Below are 15362 nucleotides of genomic sequence, written 5' to 3'. Positions count from 1 at the left end.
TGGTACATCAAGCTGAGTTGGGGAACAGGGCCAGGGGATAAAATAACCCGGGAAGGAAGGTTTGATCCAGCTCAAACAAATCTCTCCTCTCCCCTCACACCCCTTAAGCCCAGCCCTGAGTGCTAATCCCTATTTCCCTGGCTATAAACCCTTGCTTTGGATCAGTTTAATCCTGATTATCCAGCTGTTGAGCTGACCAAGGGCAGGAAATGGATAATGAGGTCTGTGTTCACTGATGAGAGAGAGTGAAAAGCAAAAGGAGAGGAAGAGTTTCATTGCCCTGACAGAGAAGTGGGTTTAGTGCCCCTTGGCTTCTGTCTGGAATGCTTTTATTTACTTTTAAATTAGAATTTGTGGCTGTCCCATCCCTGGAAGTGTCCAAGGCTGGGTTGGATGGGGCAGCCTGGGCCAGTGGAAGGTGTCCCTGCCCGTGGAACGTGTGATCTTCAGGCACCTTCCGACCCAAACCAGCCTGGAATTCTACCCTCCCTGCCTGTGTGGGGCTGATTTCCTCACGAGGTGCAGGCTGCAGGAGGAAGGAACCTCTGCAGTTGGAAGGCAGCAGTGACTTGGATGCTCCTCCAAGGGCAGGGAAGGCAAAACTTGGCCTGTGTGAGGCCTGACCTCATTCCCAAAATCCCAAACTCTGCTGGGCTTTGCCCATCCGCCTGGTGGTGGGGCCTGGTCATCTTCCCTTCAGCACAGAGGGGGATTCCCAGGGGGAAGATGGAAAATGATTAGTCCTTCTGTGCACGTCCAGTTGGTTCCTGAATTTCCTCCTCGTGTTTGGCTGTGTGTTTCTGCAACAAAACTTAGGGAATCTCCGTGCCTTTCCACGCATTTTCCTGCTGGAGCAGCTGCCTCAGAGCTACAACATCCAAAGGGTGTCTGTGGAGAGCTGACAGTGAGGCTACAGTTAGCTCCCAAATTTTCCCAGGAAGGGTGAAGGCGTGATTGTTAAAAAGAAAAAAAACAAAACCCAAACCCAGAACAAACCCCTCTGTCAAATCTGGGCCAGGTTTTGAAGGAAAAGATCCAAATGATTCTGGTTTTTTCTTTTGGCAGAGTTACCTTGGGTGTTGCACCTGCAGGGGTTTCTCAACCCATGGGAACGCTTTGGGATCATCCCAAAGGGTCTTCATGGGAACTGGGCCCTCAGTGGCCCTGCTGATGTTGGAAGGGGGTGATGCTTCACCCCCATTTTAATTCCAGGTGCCCGGGAGGGAGGTAACCAAAAAACACCCAGGTTGGGGCAGGGGTTTGGGCATTCCCAACCTTCCTGTGGGGTTGGGAATGTTCTCTCCAGCCCTGAGGAGGCTCCTCCTCATCCTCCTCCCCTGCTGACTGTCCCAATCCCGTGGAGCAAAGCTGAGGGTGTTTGGTCGATTCACTTCCAATTCATCCATTTGGGAATGTCATGGGGTGTCTTCTCTGGTTGCTTTGGTTTTGGAGATGATGAGATTTTGGGGAAGGTTTTTGGAGTTTGACCTTTAGCACCCTTTTTTTTTTTTTTTTTTTTTTTTGGGGGGGGGTGTTGTTTGGGATAAAACAGATTCTGGCAGGATTAAATAAGGACCAGGTGGAGACACCATCTCATGTCAGAGTCATCTGAGACGATGGAGTTGGGACCTTGGGGCCCTTCCAGCTCTGGGTATTCTATGATGGAATTGTCTTTCCTCCTTCCCCCAAAACCCAGAAATAATCTCTTAAGTTATCAATTCTTTTAATTGTCAATTATTAGAATTATTTTCAATATAATTCATTTTAATGTAATTAATTTTAATAAAGTTATCTTAAATATAATTAATTTTAATATAATTCTTAAAAAAGAAATATTTTAAATATAATTATTTTAAATATAATTATTTTAAATATAATTAATTTTGATATATTATATTTAATATAATTATTTTAATATAATTATTTTTAATATAGATATGTTAATATAATTATTTTAGCGTGATTAATTTTATCATAATTAATTACATTAAAAAGATAATGAAATAAATCCAACAGATTTCCTCAGTGAGCCTCATACACTGATGACCTGCCTTTGCAAATGAAATCCTCTCACACCTCAGCCTGATTTTACTCCCAGATTAAACAAATTATTTCTTCTTAGAAACCTCTGACAAGCTTGAATCTCTGTAGGACCCCTGAGAACCAACTTTATCTTTGTATCTACAAAACAAGGGATGAAAACTTACCAATTAATGGGATTGGGGAAGTTTTTAAATGCCACCCGTTTTTCAGACAAATGAAATTCAGGAGGGGGTGGTTACTGAGGAGAGAACATTGGAATTCATCTGTGCAGGCACTTGGGGGTGGAGCTGACCATTCCAACTCCAAAGAATTCCTTGTCCTTTGGCACCATTTCAGCACAAACTCCAAGGGGACCTGGAAAGGAAGTTCCCTGAGCAGAGCTGGGTGATTTTAGGGAGCTCAAACTCTTATTTAGCAAAGAATCCATGCACTTGTGAAGCTCAAGAATGAGATTTCCCCGCCTAAATTAGGCTGGAGTAGGATTTGTTTCATCCAGGTGAGTTTTGTGTGGTCCATGCTGAGATCCTGGGGGTCTTTCTTCTCATGGAGATAAATTAGGATCAGGTTCTGAGTCTGATTTCCTGGTGGATCGACACAAGGAGAATTAATCTCAGGGTTCCTTGTGTCTCCATTAGTAAATTAATTGTGTCTGGAACCACGTTGTGCTCTCTGGGACCAGGGAGGGAATGGCTGGAGCTGTGCCAGGGCAGGCTCAGGGTGGATCTCAGGGAAAGGTTCTTCCCCCAGAGGGTGGTTGGCACTGAACAGGCTCCCCAGGGCAGTGGGCACAGCCCCAAGGCTGCCAGAGCTCCAGGAGGGTTTGGATGATGCTCTGAGGGACAGGGGGGGATTGTTGGGGTATCTGTGCAGGGCTATGGGGATGGACTGGATGATCCCTGGGGGTTCCTTCCAGCTCAGGACATTCCATGATTCCAAGTTACCCATTTCAGCTGCTCCTTGAGCCACAGGGACCTGTGTGGGGAAGGTGCTGGTTGACCCATCAAACCTGTGCCAAAGGCTCTGCCACCATCTCAGCAAAGGAAATATTGGCAGCTTAATCCCAAATCCCATGGTTTGCTTCCTAGTGGGAATGTGGCCTTGGAGCTGAGGGTGAGTGTGGGCAGAGCAGCATGTGGGGACAGGACAAGGGGGAATGGTTTTAAACTGGAAGAGGACGGGGTTAGATGGGAAGGGAGGGTGGGCAGGCCCTGGCACAGGTTGCCCAGAGAAACTGTGGCTGCCCCTGGATCCCTGGAAGTGTCCAAGGCCAGATTGGACCAACCTGAGCTAGTGGAAGGTGTCCCTGCCATGGTTGGAACTGGATCATCCTTAAGGTCCCTCCCAACCCAAACCGTTGTCGTATTTTTATCACCTTTGGTGTCACCAGCTGGTTCTGCCCCAGGTTTCTTCACCAGCTGAGCTTTTCCCGGGGCAGGGGTGACACACTCTCAGCTGGCTGTGGCCACATCCTCTGATGCATTTCCCTTGGGAGCTGAGGCTGGGAAGGAGGAAGCTGCCTGGCTTTGCTCACATGGCTGTGCCGCCGACTTCCACTTTGAGCAACTTTCCTCGGTGACGCGGCGGCCGTGACACAGAAGCAGCAGGGCAGTGCCCCTGCTGGGAAAGGAGCAGCTCCAGAGCTCTGCCCCTCTGCAGAGCTGCGTGTTTGGGATGGCTGGCACGGCCCTGCAGCGCTGGAAGACTCCTTGCCACCCCAAAATGTGCAGGTTGAGGCACCCGGGCAGGAGATTGGTGAGAGAGGTGGGAAGAGATGCTCTGCTTCATCCTCTGCTGCTTTGTACTGGGGTTGTCTGCTGGGAGGATGGATCTGCCACTAAGGCAGGATTAACACAAGGAATTCAGGGCTTTACCAGACGTGTGGAAGGGGATTTGGGGCCCTCTGCAGAAGATCTGTAATTTGGGGCAGCAGGAAGATGGGCTGTGGTTTCTTGTCTCCTGTGACAGCAGCTCGCGTTGAGCTGTTGGGTTTCTGCTTCCTCTTCCAAGGATTTTGGGGACAGCCACGACCTCTGTGCGTGCTGTCAAGGGCAGGAGAGACTGATTTTTTTTTGCCAGGAGCTCCTGAGGCCTGAAAACAGATAAAATCACGGGGCTGTTCAGGTTGGGAGAGACCCCAGAGATCAGCAGGTGCCGTCGACACTCCTCATGACAGGGTGTTGATTGTGCTTTCCATGTCATTCCAGGACATGTGCACAGCGGAAGCAACGACCTCTCTGCTCCAGCTGGAGGAGACCTTCTCAGCATGCCTGGCACGGATCGATGCCCTGGTCCTGAAGCCTCTGCTCCAGGCAGGTAAGTCACAGGGTCTGGCTGAAGTTGTCCCCTTGAGTCGCCGGCGCAGCCCTGAAGGGACTGGCAGTGGGAACTCCGTGTTTTCTTGCAGTCAGTGGTTTGTGGAGATGTTTGGTTTAGGGTGGTGAGGGTTTTAGGGGTGTCCATGGCCTGCCAGTCAAGCTCAGGGCTGTGGTTCTCTGGTTTTTTGGGGTTGTTCCTCATTTTAACCAGGATCAGCTGCACACCCACTCCAGGGCTGGTCCGTGAATCCAAAATGCATCTCACACAAGCCTGACCCCAGAATTATTGCCACTGTCCCTCCCTGCTCTGGTTCTGTGGTCGTGCCCATCTCTGGAGGTAAAACTTGTGGGTGCAGGTTCCCAGCTGGCAGGGAATCAGAGCAGCTCCACCGACATAACTAATCCATATAAATATTCAGGAGCCCGTCTGGCCAAAAGTGGTGGGACTGGATTGGGCTCGGGGGGTGGTTCCCTCTCACGTCACTGCCTTTTTGGCCTCCAAGGAAACTTGGGAATGGTTCTTTGGGAATGGTTCTTTGGGCCAGGCAGGGGCAGGAAATATCCCGCTGGTGCTCGTGTCTGAGCAGCACAGAGTTCATGGAATGGTTTGGGTTGGAAGGGACCTTAAAGATCATCTCATTCCAACCTGGACACTGGCAGGGACACCTTCCATCAGCCCAGGTTGCTCCAAGCTGGCCTTGGACACTTCCAGGGATCCAGGGGCAGCCACAGCTTCTCTGGGAAATCCATTCCAGCTCCTCCCCACCCTCACAGCCAGGAATTCCTTCCCAATATCCCATCTCTCCCTGCCCTCTGGCAGTGGGAAGCCATTCCCTGTGTCCTGTCCCTCCATCCCTTGTCCCCAGTCCCTCTCCAGCTCTCCTGGAGCCCCTTTAGGCCCTGCCAGGGGCTCTCAGGTCTCCCTGGATCCTTCTCTTCTCCAGGGGAACCCCCCCAGCTCTCCCAGCCTGGCTCTAGAGCAGAGGGGCCACATCCCTCCAATCACCCCTGGATTACTCCATTTATCCTTTGGATAATAAGTTGGATCAATCCTATGGCCTCACTCCCAGCACATAAATGTGCTCCACACTGGAATATTAGTCTGAGTTTTCGATACAGGCAGAGCATTCCACAAATCGAGGCTTCCTCACTGTGTTTCCCCCTGACTCCCTCCCCATTTTCCTCCAAGAGCCAAATGACCAGAAGGGGAAGGAGAACTTCAAGCTCTTCCTGCTCCTCAACGATCGCTTCCAAGCCCTCTGGAACCTCACGGAGGAAAACTACCGGCTGGTGAAGCAGAAACACGGCAGCTGCGAGTGCTGCTGCATCAGGGACATCTACACCATCTGGAAGGGGGACCTGTTCCTGAGCAGCTACATCCAGTAAGTGCAGACGGGTTTTGGAGTGGTGCCAGGGAGCAGATCTGCCAGAGCTGAGCTCAGGAGAGCAGAGGCTGAGCCATCAGCAAGAATGTCGGGCACGGGCGGCTTTAAAGCCCTCGAAGGGCTGAGGAGAGCAATGTCATCACACACTTCTGTATTATTTTTCCCTTGGAAATAATTTTAGGAAGCGCTGCACCAGCTTGGCCTGGGTGGGAGTGGGGTTTGGAGCAGCGTGGGTTTCCATCTGGGAGCTGACTGGGGGAATTAAAGCTGCTTTGCCCCAGGCACGTGGGAGATGAAAACCCAGGCTGAGGTTTCGGGTGAGGCACAAAGGAGAGGTTTTATCTTAAGATCTTATTTCCCCTCCTTTTGAAATTAAAAAGCTGGGTTTGTTGGGTGTTAAAAGAAAAAAAGAGGTGGTTCCTCCCCAGCTCTGCTGACTCACCCCGTGCACTCCTGATCTTCCTTGGAACGGGAGAGGAGGAGGGAAAGGGGCCTGAAAATCAACGGGAAATGTGTGTCCCTGGAAAAGGTGATAAATGATCATTAGTGTGGACATTCTGCACCACTTCACTGAAAACACCACTGGAGGAAAACGTGGTGTTTGCTTGGAAAATGTGGCTGGAACTCCCTCTAGTGTGAGACGGGAAACATCGGCCAGGGACGCCTCGGTGGGAATTTGTCATCGGTGGGAGAGATCTGATACTTCCATAGGATCATGGAATAGGTTGGGTTGGAAGGGACCTTAAGGATCATCTAGTGCCACTCCCTGCCACGGGCAGGGACACCTCCCACTGTCCCTGGTTACTCCAACCTGGCCTTGGACACTTCCAGGGATCCAGGGACAGCCACAGCTTCTCTGGGAAATCCATTCCAGCCCCTCCCCACCCTCCCAGTGAAGAATTCCCTCCCAATATCCCATCTAACCCCGCTCTCTTTCAGCTTGAAGCCATTATTTTAAGCTCAGCCTTTGCAAATTTGCTCTCTGGGACATTTGCATGAGTTTCCTTCTGCTTGTGCCGAATCCTGGGGTAATTTAAACTTCCTGTGAGGATCCGAGTGCTACAAGGCAGATAAACCAAGGAGCTGGGAAAGGGGGCACAGGGAGTGAGCTCAGGTGACAAGTGCAGCAGCTCCACCTCTCCCCCAGCCTCCCTTGGCAAGGTTGGACGTGACATGACATTTTCCAGTGGGCTTCTTCCCTCCATCCCAAAACCCCCGAGGCTGGAAAAGACCTCCAGGATCGAGGCCAAGCTTTGACTGAACACCTTATCGACCAAACCATAAACCAGCCCCACTCTGAGCTGTTAAATTTGTCCTCTTCCCTCTTTGTGGGGGTGAAGGAACCTTCCCAGCAGGTTCATTTCATTCAACCCCCTCACCAGTGTCCACCTGTAACTCAGCTCGTGTGTCCTGGCTGGTTTTCTTTCTTGCCCAACAGGTATTTTGTCACCTTTGCAAACTATGTCGTGGTCCAAGGCTTCGAACACCTCACCAAGAGCAAAAGGTCAGTGGGCTGTGGAATCCCCAGGTGGTTTGGGTTGGAAGGGACCTCAAAGATCATCCAGTGCCACCCCCTCCCATGGGCAGGGACACCTCCCACTGTCCCAGGTTGCTCCAAGCCCTGTCCAGCCTGGCCTTGGACGCTCCCAGGGATGGGACAGCCACAGGATGATGGGTTTGCTCTGCAGAGCTCTCCCCATCTCCTTCCATCCCCACACAACTCCTTCTCCAGGAGTGAAAGCCTGTGAATTGGGAATTTGGGGGCTCAGGTGAGGGCTGGGACCTGAGACAGGATGCTGTGGGAATCTGGCAGGAAATCTCCACTGCTTGTCCCGGAGTCTCGTGGAAAGAGCCAGTGAAAAACAGGACCAGTGGATATGAGCACCCTCACAGCCACCTCATCATCTCCTGCTCTTTCATGTCCTCACCCTCTCTGAGGGGGAGGCAGCACGGGGAGTCTGGGAGGCAGAGGAGTGACACTTTGCAGAAAAACTAAATAACGAGCCTTTGCCTTAATTGCCCACCTTGCAGCGAGGCCTGGAAGCTGCACAAGACGGTGCTGAAGCAGTTCCTGGCAGACTTCACCTCCGAGACCTCCATGTCCCTGGCCCTGTACACTGTCCTTCACAAACCCCTCCAGGAGCACGTCCAGCAGTACCTGCTGCTCCTCACCAAGGTCAAGGAGGCCCTCAAAGAGGTAGGAAGCTCAGTGTGATGATGGCTGGCTTATTAACCCTGGGGATGTGCCGGGGAACCCAAAGCAGGATGGAAGGAAGATTTATTTCCAGGGGACAGCTGGGGTGGAAATAACCAGCAGTGGTGGAGCAGAGCCCACCTGAAGGTCTCGGAGCAACCAGCAGTGGCCACTTCAGCCTGGTGTGGGTTACTCATCACTGGGAGAGGCTGCTGAAGGTCAAATGGCTGGCCTGGGGTTGCCTGTTTCTGCTGGAATGGTGGCTGGAATTTGGGGGGCTCTCCTGGAAAAGGGGGTTGAAGGGTTCGTCCTCATGCCTGAATCACGGAGTCATTAAGGCTGGAAAAGACCTCCAAGGTCATCAGGTCCATGCAACGTTTAACCCCCTTCCAGTGAAGAGACATTCCTGACGTCCAGCCTGAGATTCCCTTGGCCCAGGAGGGGTCGGAAGCATCGCTCAAGCCCTGCCTTCTTTTCCCCAGGGCTCTGAGAAGGACGTGGTCGGCAGCGTCATCGAGGAGTACGTGAAGCTGGAGGCTTTCATCAGCCAGGTCCTGGATGAGGCCTGTTCCACCAAGGCCTTGTGGAAATCCTTGGGCTGCAAGTTCACGGTGAGGCCTGGGGGTGGGGGGAGAGAAGGGGAGCCTTGTTTGAAGGGCTTACGTTTCTATGGGAGGGAACTGAGCTTGGATCAGGAATTTGAGGCTTGAAGTCAATGGAGCAGGGCTGGGTGGAAGTGTTGAAGAAACCTGATGGTCACTGGGGGGGTTTGAAGTGGTTGGTTCCCTGTGTGCAGGACATGCTGTGTGTTCCCGAGAGGAGGCTGCTGGAGGACAGCAAGAACCTTCCCATCTCCACCAGCACCAACCGATCCGACCGGGTCCTGCTCTTCGATGACGTCCTCGTGCTCATCCAGGTGAGTCCTTGCAGCCCCCCCAGAGGCACTTCATGGAGCAAGGACAGAGAAATTCGGGTTCCTCTGGTGCTGGAAATGCAGCAGAGCTCGGCTCTCGGGGAAACTTTGTCTCAGGTGCGTCCTTGTGTGGTTTGCCCTGGAGAATAAAGGAAAACCTAAAGGAGAAGGAATGGAGGAGCATCCATGGAACTCCCCTCAGCCACCTTTGGAGTGATCCAGGCCCCTTCCTGCAGCTGATTTTGGCCCTTACTTACTAAAAGGGGCCAAAAAGGACCAAAGGGATGTGACACTAAATAGGACCTCCCATGGTTGACTCAGTTGGTGGCACGACAGCAGATGTTGCAGGTGGTTTGGGGCCGTTTGGGGTATTTTGGGGCCTGGGTGTGGGGCAGGCAGGGGTGTGTGTGCAGCCCTGGCCAGCAGGATGAATGATGCATGTTCAAAGCTGTTCTGGAGCTCATTAAGCCTGGCTTGGCTTGCTCAGTGACCTGACAGGGCTCTCTTCCTGTTCTCCTCTCTGTAGTCATGTGCCAGCCCCTCGGGTGTCCAAACACGCCGCCTTGGGAGCTGCTGCATCTTCCAGAGCCTTCCAAGCTGGAGCCTGTGTGATAACACGGGGTCTAGGCCTGAGGGAGCAGGGTGGTGATTATCTCCTCCAGCTTTCCCTGGTGGATTCCTCAGCCCTGCCCTGATCCTGCTGGGAGCAAGTGCCCCCAGGCTCCCTTTCCACGCAGGGAACATGTGCTGGGTGTGGTTTATCTGACCTATTTGGGGTGCTAAAATGAGGCTGAGCTGAATCATGTCCTCAGCAACCTCGACTAAGAGGAGAGCACAGGGTGACTGCTAAGAGGGATCTTCATCTCTTATTGTCCCATGGTGGGAAATGAAGGTGCAAATGAGACCGTGTGACCAAATTAATATTATGGATTGTATTTAAAATTAAATGAGAGAGAGAAAGAAATAGAAGAGAGGGGAGGGGGAGAGAGAGATCAAGCAGAGGATCATCACCAGTCTGTGGATCCAGTGGTGTCTGCAAATGAGGGCTGGGAATCTGAACATTCCTCCCTTCCCAAATCTGCTGGATACATCAGTGATTAATCCGTGGTGGGCTCCATAGTGGTCACCCACCTGACCTTGGCCAAGCACATCCTCCCACGTGACTCTGTGTAAATTAAAAATTAATTGTAGTCTAAAAATAAATTATTATTAATGATTTTAAAATTAAATATAGTCTAAAATATAGTCGAAAATTAAATATAGGAAAAAATAAATATAGAAAAATTAAATATAGGAAAAATAATCATAGAAAAATTAAATATAGGAAAAATAAATATAGGGAAATTAGATATAGGGAAAATAAATATAGGAAAATAAATATGGGGGAATTAGATATAGGGAAAATAAATATAGGAAAATGAAATACAGTCTTTGCCCATTGTTTCAACCATTTTAGTGGCTTTTGTTTGGGGTGTTACTGGTCAAAACAGTGACTCAATGACTTAAACATTGCACTCATGGGCCATTTTTGGCTGTGCCACTTGGAGTCCAAATCATGGATAGATCATGGAATGGTTTGGGTTGGAAGGGACCTTAAAGCTCATCTCATTCCAACCCCTGCCATGGACAAGGACATCTTCCACTAGCCCAGGTTGTTCCAGCTTGGCCTTGGACACTTGGATGGGACAGCCGCAGCTTCTCTGGGAATACTGGGTGTCTGGAATGATTTGGGAATGCCTTCTCCTTCTCCTTCCTTCTTTTTTAGCCTCCAGGGTCTTTATCATGGAGTATCAACGTCTTTATCATGATCTTTACCATCATCCCTACCATGGATTGGCAGAGCAAGGGCAGAGTGGGATGTTCCCACCACTAATAGGAACATCTCCTCCCTTTTTGTTGCAGGGGAACAGCTTCCAGAGTTTTGATCTGAAGCTCGTGTGGGTGGATGAAAACTGCGGGGAGAAATCAGCTCCAGGAGTGTAAGTGAGGAATTCCCGCTTGGAACTTAGAGAAAATAATAAGAAGTGTTCAAGTTGATGGTGAAACTGTGAGGAAATGACTCAGAACTTGGTGCCATCTCCTTTTCCAAGCGGTGGGATTGGGCTGTGGGTCATTGGGGCACCTTTCAGGTGGGGTCACAGCAGCTTGGGCTTTGCTCAGCTTTGCTGACAGGTTGGAATCCCGGGATCAGTGAGGTTGGAAAAGCCCTTCAAGGTCACAGAATCCACCCTGTGCCCCATCCCCACCTTGTCCCCAGCCCAGAGCACTGAGTGCCATGGCCAGGCCTTCCTGGGACACCTCCAGGGCTGGGCACTCCAAACCTCCCTGGGCAGCCCCTGCCAATGTTTAACAGCCCTTTCCAGCAAGAAATTCCTGCTGATGCCCAACCTGCCCCTCCCCTGGCACAGCCTGAGGCCGTTCCCTCTCCTCATTATTAATTAACACCAATTAATAACAGGATGATTTAGGCTCCAGACCTAGACAATGCAGTTGTCCATTTGAGCATCTCTTCAGAAGGCAAAACCAGCTGTAAAAGCTCCATTCTGAAGGGCAGAGGGAAGAGCAGGAACTGCTGTTGGACTGAGGAATGTGTTCCCATGGTCTCTGTCGTGTCTCTTCCCTGCCAGGCACGGGCTGCGTGTCACAACCCCAGAAGAAACCTTCTTCCTCTCTGCCAAAGACCCGCAGGTCAAGGTCAGTCCTTGGGACTTTTGCCCTCTATTTATAATTTCCAGCAGAACAATCAGCACAGTGGGGGTTGATATGGGGGGTTTTTTTTGGCCCCTCGGCCCAGCCAGTCGTGTATTAGATGGCCAGAGGTGACTTGGGCGGATCACAGGATCCCAGAACGTGCTGAGCTGGATGGGACCCACAAGGATCATCCAGTCCAGCTCCTCAGCCCTGCCCAGGCCCATCCCCCAGAGTCACCCCCTGTGCCCCAGAGGGTCACCCAAAGCCTCCTGGAGCGTCTGGCAGCCTTGAGCAGACAAAAAACATCCACGTGCCCTGGGCGGACAAAACAGCCCCATCAGCTCCCACACCCGGGCCAGTTGGAGACCCCAGGCTTAGATATCACGGGATTGCTCCTTCCTGCCCTGATGCCACTTGCAGGCCCCGAGATGAACCCCATGGGCGCTGCAGACGGGCGATACCCAAAGGGCTGGGTGGGAACCCGGCGGTTGGGTGGGTGGTTGGTTGTTCCCGCCGAGGTGACTCCTGCAGGGAGCTGGGCCATGTGTGTGTTTGTGTCCCCTGGTGAGCCATTCCACGCCGTGCTGTGCCCGCAGGCGGTGTGGCGCTGGAAGCTGCAGCAGGCCGTGCGCCAGGCGCTCAAGGGCAAGCGGGATTTCCCGCTGTGGGGCCGGAGCGGCGGCGAGGACGGCGACGGCGGAGAACCCCCCGCCTGCCGCTTCTTCAGCTACGTCTTCAGGCTGGAGGGCAGGCTCAGGAGCGCGGCCTACGAGGGCGAGTGGCGCTGGGGGAAGCCCCACGGCAAGTAAGGAACCTGGTGTTTGGTTTGGTTTGGTTTTTACCCCTTTTTTTTTTTACCCTGCGACGCCGCCGGGATTTTTCGGGCCACGGGTTCGGATCGGGTGCTCCGCCGGCGGTGAAGGCCAAGAGGCCAAATGGTGAAAGGGCCAAATGGCCAAATGTCCTTTATTGCAGTGTGAACCAGCTTTTTGTCGGTAATGTGTGGAATTTGGGAGGATTTCTAGGGAGTTTAGCGTGCAAGAGAATATCTAAACACGGTATGGGAGATGGAAAGCAGGGAAAAGCCTTAAATTCTACCAACAGGGCTAGTGAGCTCAGGGTTTACAGTTGCAGGTAGGGACAGGGTCTAACACTGATGAAAACCACACATTACATACAAAGCAGGGTATTTCTCTAACAACACTGTTGGTAAATTGAATAAACTTAACACTTTTATAAGAGGAAAAGCTGTTTCTGAGGTAGGAAGTCATCTGTGGTTCAGTAGAGTAGCTGAGTTCCAAAACTGCCTTTCCTCAATTCTCTTCTTCTTCAGAGACTTTTCTCCACCATGAATGTATTTCTCGTGGGGAGCTTCCAACATTTTCCTGTTGAGGCTGGAAAAGGCCCCCGAGGTCATCAAGTCCAATCTTCGCCCAAATCCCACCATGTGTCCACTAAACCACATCTTGAAGTGCCACCCTCGCTCGTTTTTTGGAGCACTTTGAGGGGTGGAGACAACATAATAAGGTTATTGGAGATGCACTCCCAAACCAAACCAAAAAATAACAACAAAAAAAACCCAGTAAAAAGCCTTTGCTTGTGAATAAGAGAAAAAGTTTGATCCTGGGCTATCAAAAGTCTGGTTTAACATCTGAACAAAGGAATTAAAAAAAAAAATTAAATGCAAAAGAAGCTCAAATGCATTTAATGGGAACGTGAGAACTGTTGATTAAATCTAAGTTGAATCTCTGATGATGGTCTGGAAATCAAATGGTCCCAACCAAAATGTCTTTGATGTAGGATAGAGCGTAGTCCCTGTTTTTTTTGGACACAAAACTGGGCTGATTTGGAATTTCTGTGCTCCCTGAGTTTTATACTGTTCACAGCTGCTGTTGAAGTAAAAAGGATGTAGAGACACGGTTTGAAAGAGCCTTAAAATCCTGAGAATACTCAGAATCAGAAATGGTTTGGGTTGGAAGGGATCTTAAAGCTCCTCAGTTTCCAACAAGCTTAATCCCGAATTTTCTGTGGAAGGGACTGTGCTGTGCCCTGGAACAGCCTTGGGTAGGTGTTTGGGGTAGAGTTACACCTGAGGCTGCACCTTCACATCATCCCCACCTCCCCCAGCAGCTGAACCCCTGAGAGAGACTTCAACCCCCCTGTTTGGAGGTGGTGGACAAGCACCTCTTCTTGCTCTTTGTCTCCTTCCCCTCTAGGGTTTGATGATGGAGATCAGTAAATAGACCAGTTAATTCCTCTGCTGCTGCAGATGAAGTGACTTGACTGAGGCATCCCGAGAAACTTTGCGGCAGAATTCAGTGACTTCAGAGTTTTAAAACCTGGGCTTTGAGTTGCTTAATGACCTGACACTTCCCTTCCCACTCCTGAAGTTTCTGTGCTGTGTGACCTGCTGTTAATGGAGGGTTACAGAGCAGGAACCCTGGCCTGGATGGCAGGGCCACCTCTGAGGGAGAGGCCAAGCATGTGAGCAGGGCTGGAGGAGTGGGAATTAGGGCTTCCAGCAAAAACATCTGGGATCCCCACTGGTCTGTGCCAGTATTCCAGGTGACCTGGTGTGGGGGAAGGAGATGCTCCCACTGAGAAGCTACTTCAACCATCCTCGTGGCTGGAGCAGACACAGAACCATGGAATGTCCTGAGTTGGAAGGGACCCCCCAGGGACCATCCAGTCCAACCCCTGGCCATGCACAGACACCCCAACAATCCCACCCTGTCCCTCAGAGCGTTGTCCAAACCCTCCTGGAGCTCTGGCAGCCTTGGGGCTGTGCCCACTGCCCTGGGGAGCCTGTTCAGTGCCCAACCACCCTCTGGGGGAAGAACCTTTCCCTGAGATCCACCCTGAGCCTGCCCTGACACAGCTCCAGCCATTCCCTCATCCCTTTGGTTTCTCCCCTTCGCTGGCATTCAAACCAACAAAGCAAAAGGAGCTGTGTTTTAAATCCCCTTAATTTTAACCTGACCAGTTCTCTGCAAAACCCCCCAAAAAGAGCCCTCCTGGTGTGGGTGTTTAAAACAACAACCTCGGTGAAAGTCAAACAAAGGTGTCATGGTTTTGGTGTTGCACCATCTTTGGTTAAACTGAGAGAAGAGTGGGTTTAGATTGGATGTTGGGAAGGAATTCCTGGCTGGGAGGGTGGGGAGGGACTGGCACAGGTTGCCCAGAGAAGCTGTGGCTGCCCCTGGATCCTTGGGAGTGTCCAAGGCCAGGTTGGAGCAACCTGGGCTGGTGGAAGGTGTCCCTGCCCATGGCAGGGGTGGAATGAGATGAGCTTTCAGGTCCCTTCCAACCCAAAGCATTCTGGAATTGTGTTGTCTCTGGCTGGGGAATGTGCAGGGATGTGCCTGTGTGTGGGGTGATGCAAGAGTGAACACGGTGGGTGGGTGGGGTGGAGTGGGAGCCCGGGAGGGAGGGACACGAATTCAGACCTGGCAGCAACTCGCCCATCACGTTGACCCCTCCAGTCTCACTTGGCACTGTTACCTCCTGTGATCACTTCTCCAACCCCCACACAAAAGCAGATGGAAAGATATGATCCCTTCAGGCCAGTGCTTGTCTCCTTTGTTTTCCTGGTGCCCAGGGAAGCTCTGGGCTGTGCTGTCATTACGGTGTCTGTGGGGATGTGCCAGGCTGGAACTTCCAGCTTAATCACACTCCTTAAATCCCATGCTGCAATTAAACCAGGATCATCTGCAAGGTCCTGAAGGGATGACCCAGCACCTCTAGAAAATGCTTTTGAGATTAGGGATTCTTCCCACTCGTTCCAGAGCAGGAAAACACGATGGCGTTAAATCCTTGTGGTA

At 51.4% G+C, this 15362-nt stretch overlaps 1 protein-coding gene across 2 annotated transcripts in view; it reads left to right on the top strand.

Moving 5' to 3' along the window:
* Nucleotides 1-15362, top strand: part of ALS2CL (ALS2 C-terminal like) — a 46965-nt gene that overhangs the window by 12613 nt on the left and 18990 nt on the right. Inside the window, exons 1-10 of one of the 2 annotated variants that reach the window (XM_027908623.1) lie at nt 3610-3804; nt 4248-4356; nt 5548-5740; nt 7182-7247; nt 7775-7940; nt 8420-8548; nt 8734-8853; nt 10753-10829; nt 11478-11544; nt 12138-12346. In XM_027908623.1, the coding sequence (XP_027764424.1) occupies nt 3715-3804; nt 4248-4356; nt 5548-5740; nt 7182-7247; nt 7775-7940; nt 8420-8548; nt 8734-8853; nt 10753-10829; nt 11478-11544; nt 12138-12346 (1226 nt within the window). In that variant the 5' untranslated portion in view covers nt 3610-3714. Of the gene's footprint in view, nt 1-3609; nt 3805-4247; nt 4357-5547; nt 5741-7181; nt 7248-7774; nt 7941-8419; nt 8549-8733; nt 8854-10752; nt 10830-11477; nt 11545-12137; nt 12347-15362 lie in introns of those variants that run through there. The other variant, XM_027908624.1, reaches the window with a different exon arrangement.

The sequence above is a fragment of the Empidonax traillii genome, unplaced genomic scaffold (assembly GCF_003031625.1).
Source record: "Empidonax traillii isolate 1590-97213 ecotype Southwest subspecies unplaced genomic scaffold, ASM303162v1 scaffold1771:size125107, whole genome shotgun sequence".
Taxonomy (NCBI): Eukaryota; Metazoa; Chordata; class Aves; order Passeriformes; family Tyrannidae; genus Empidonax; species Empidonax traillii.
Note: the sequence above shows the minus strand (reverse complement) of the source record. Positions and strands in the feature narration are given on the sequence as shown.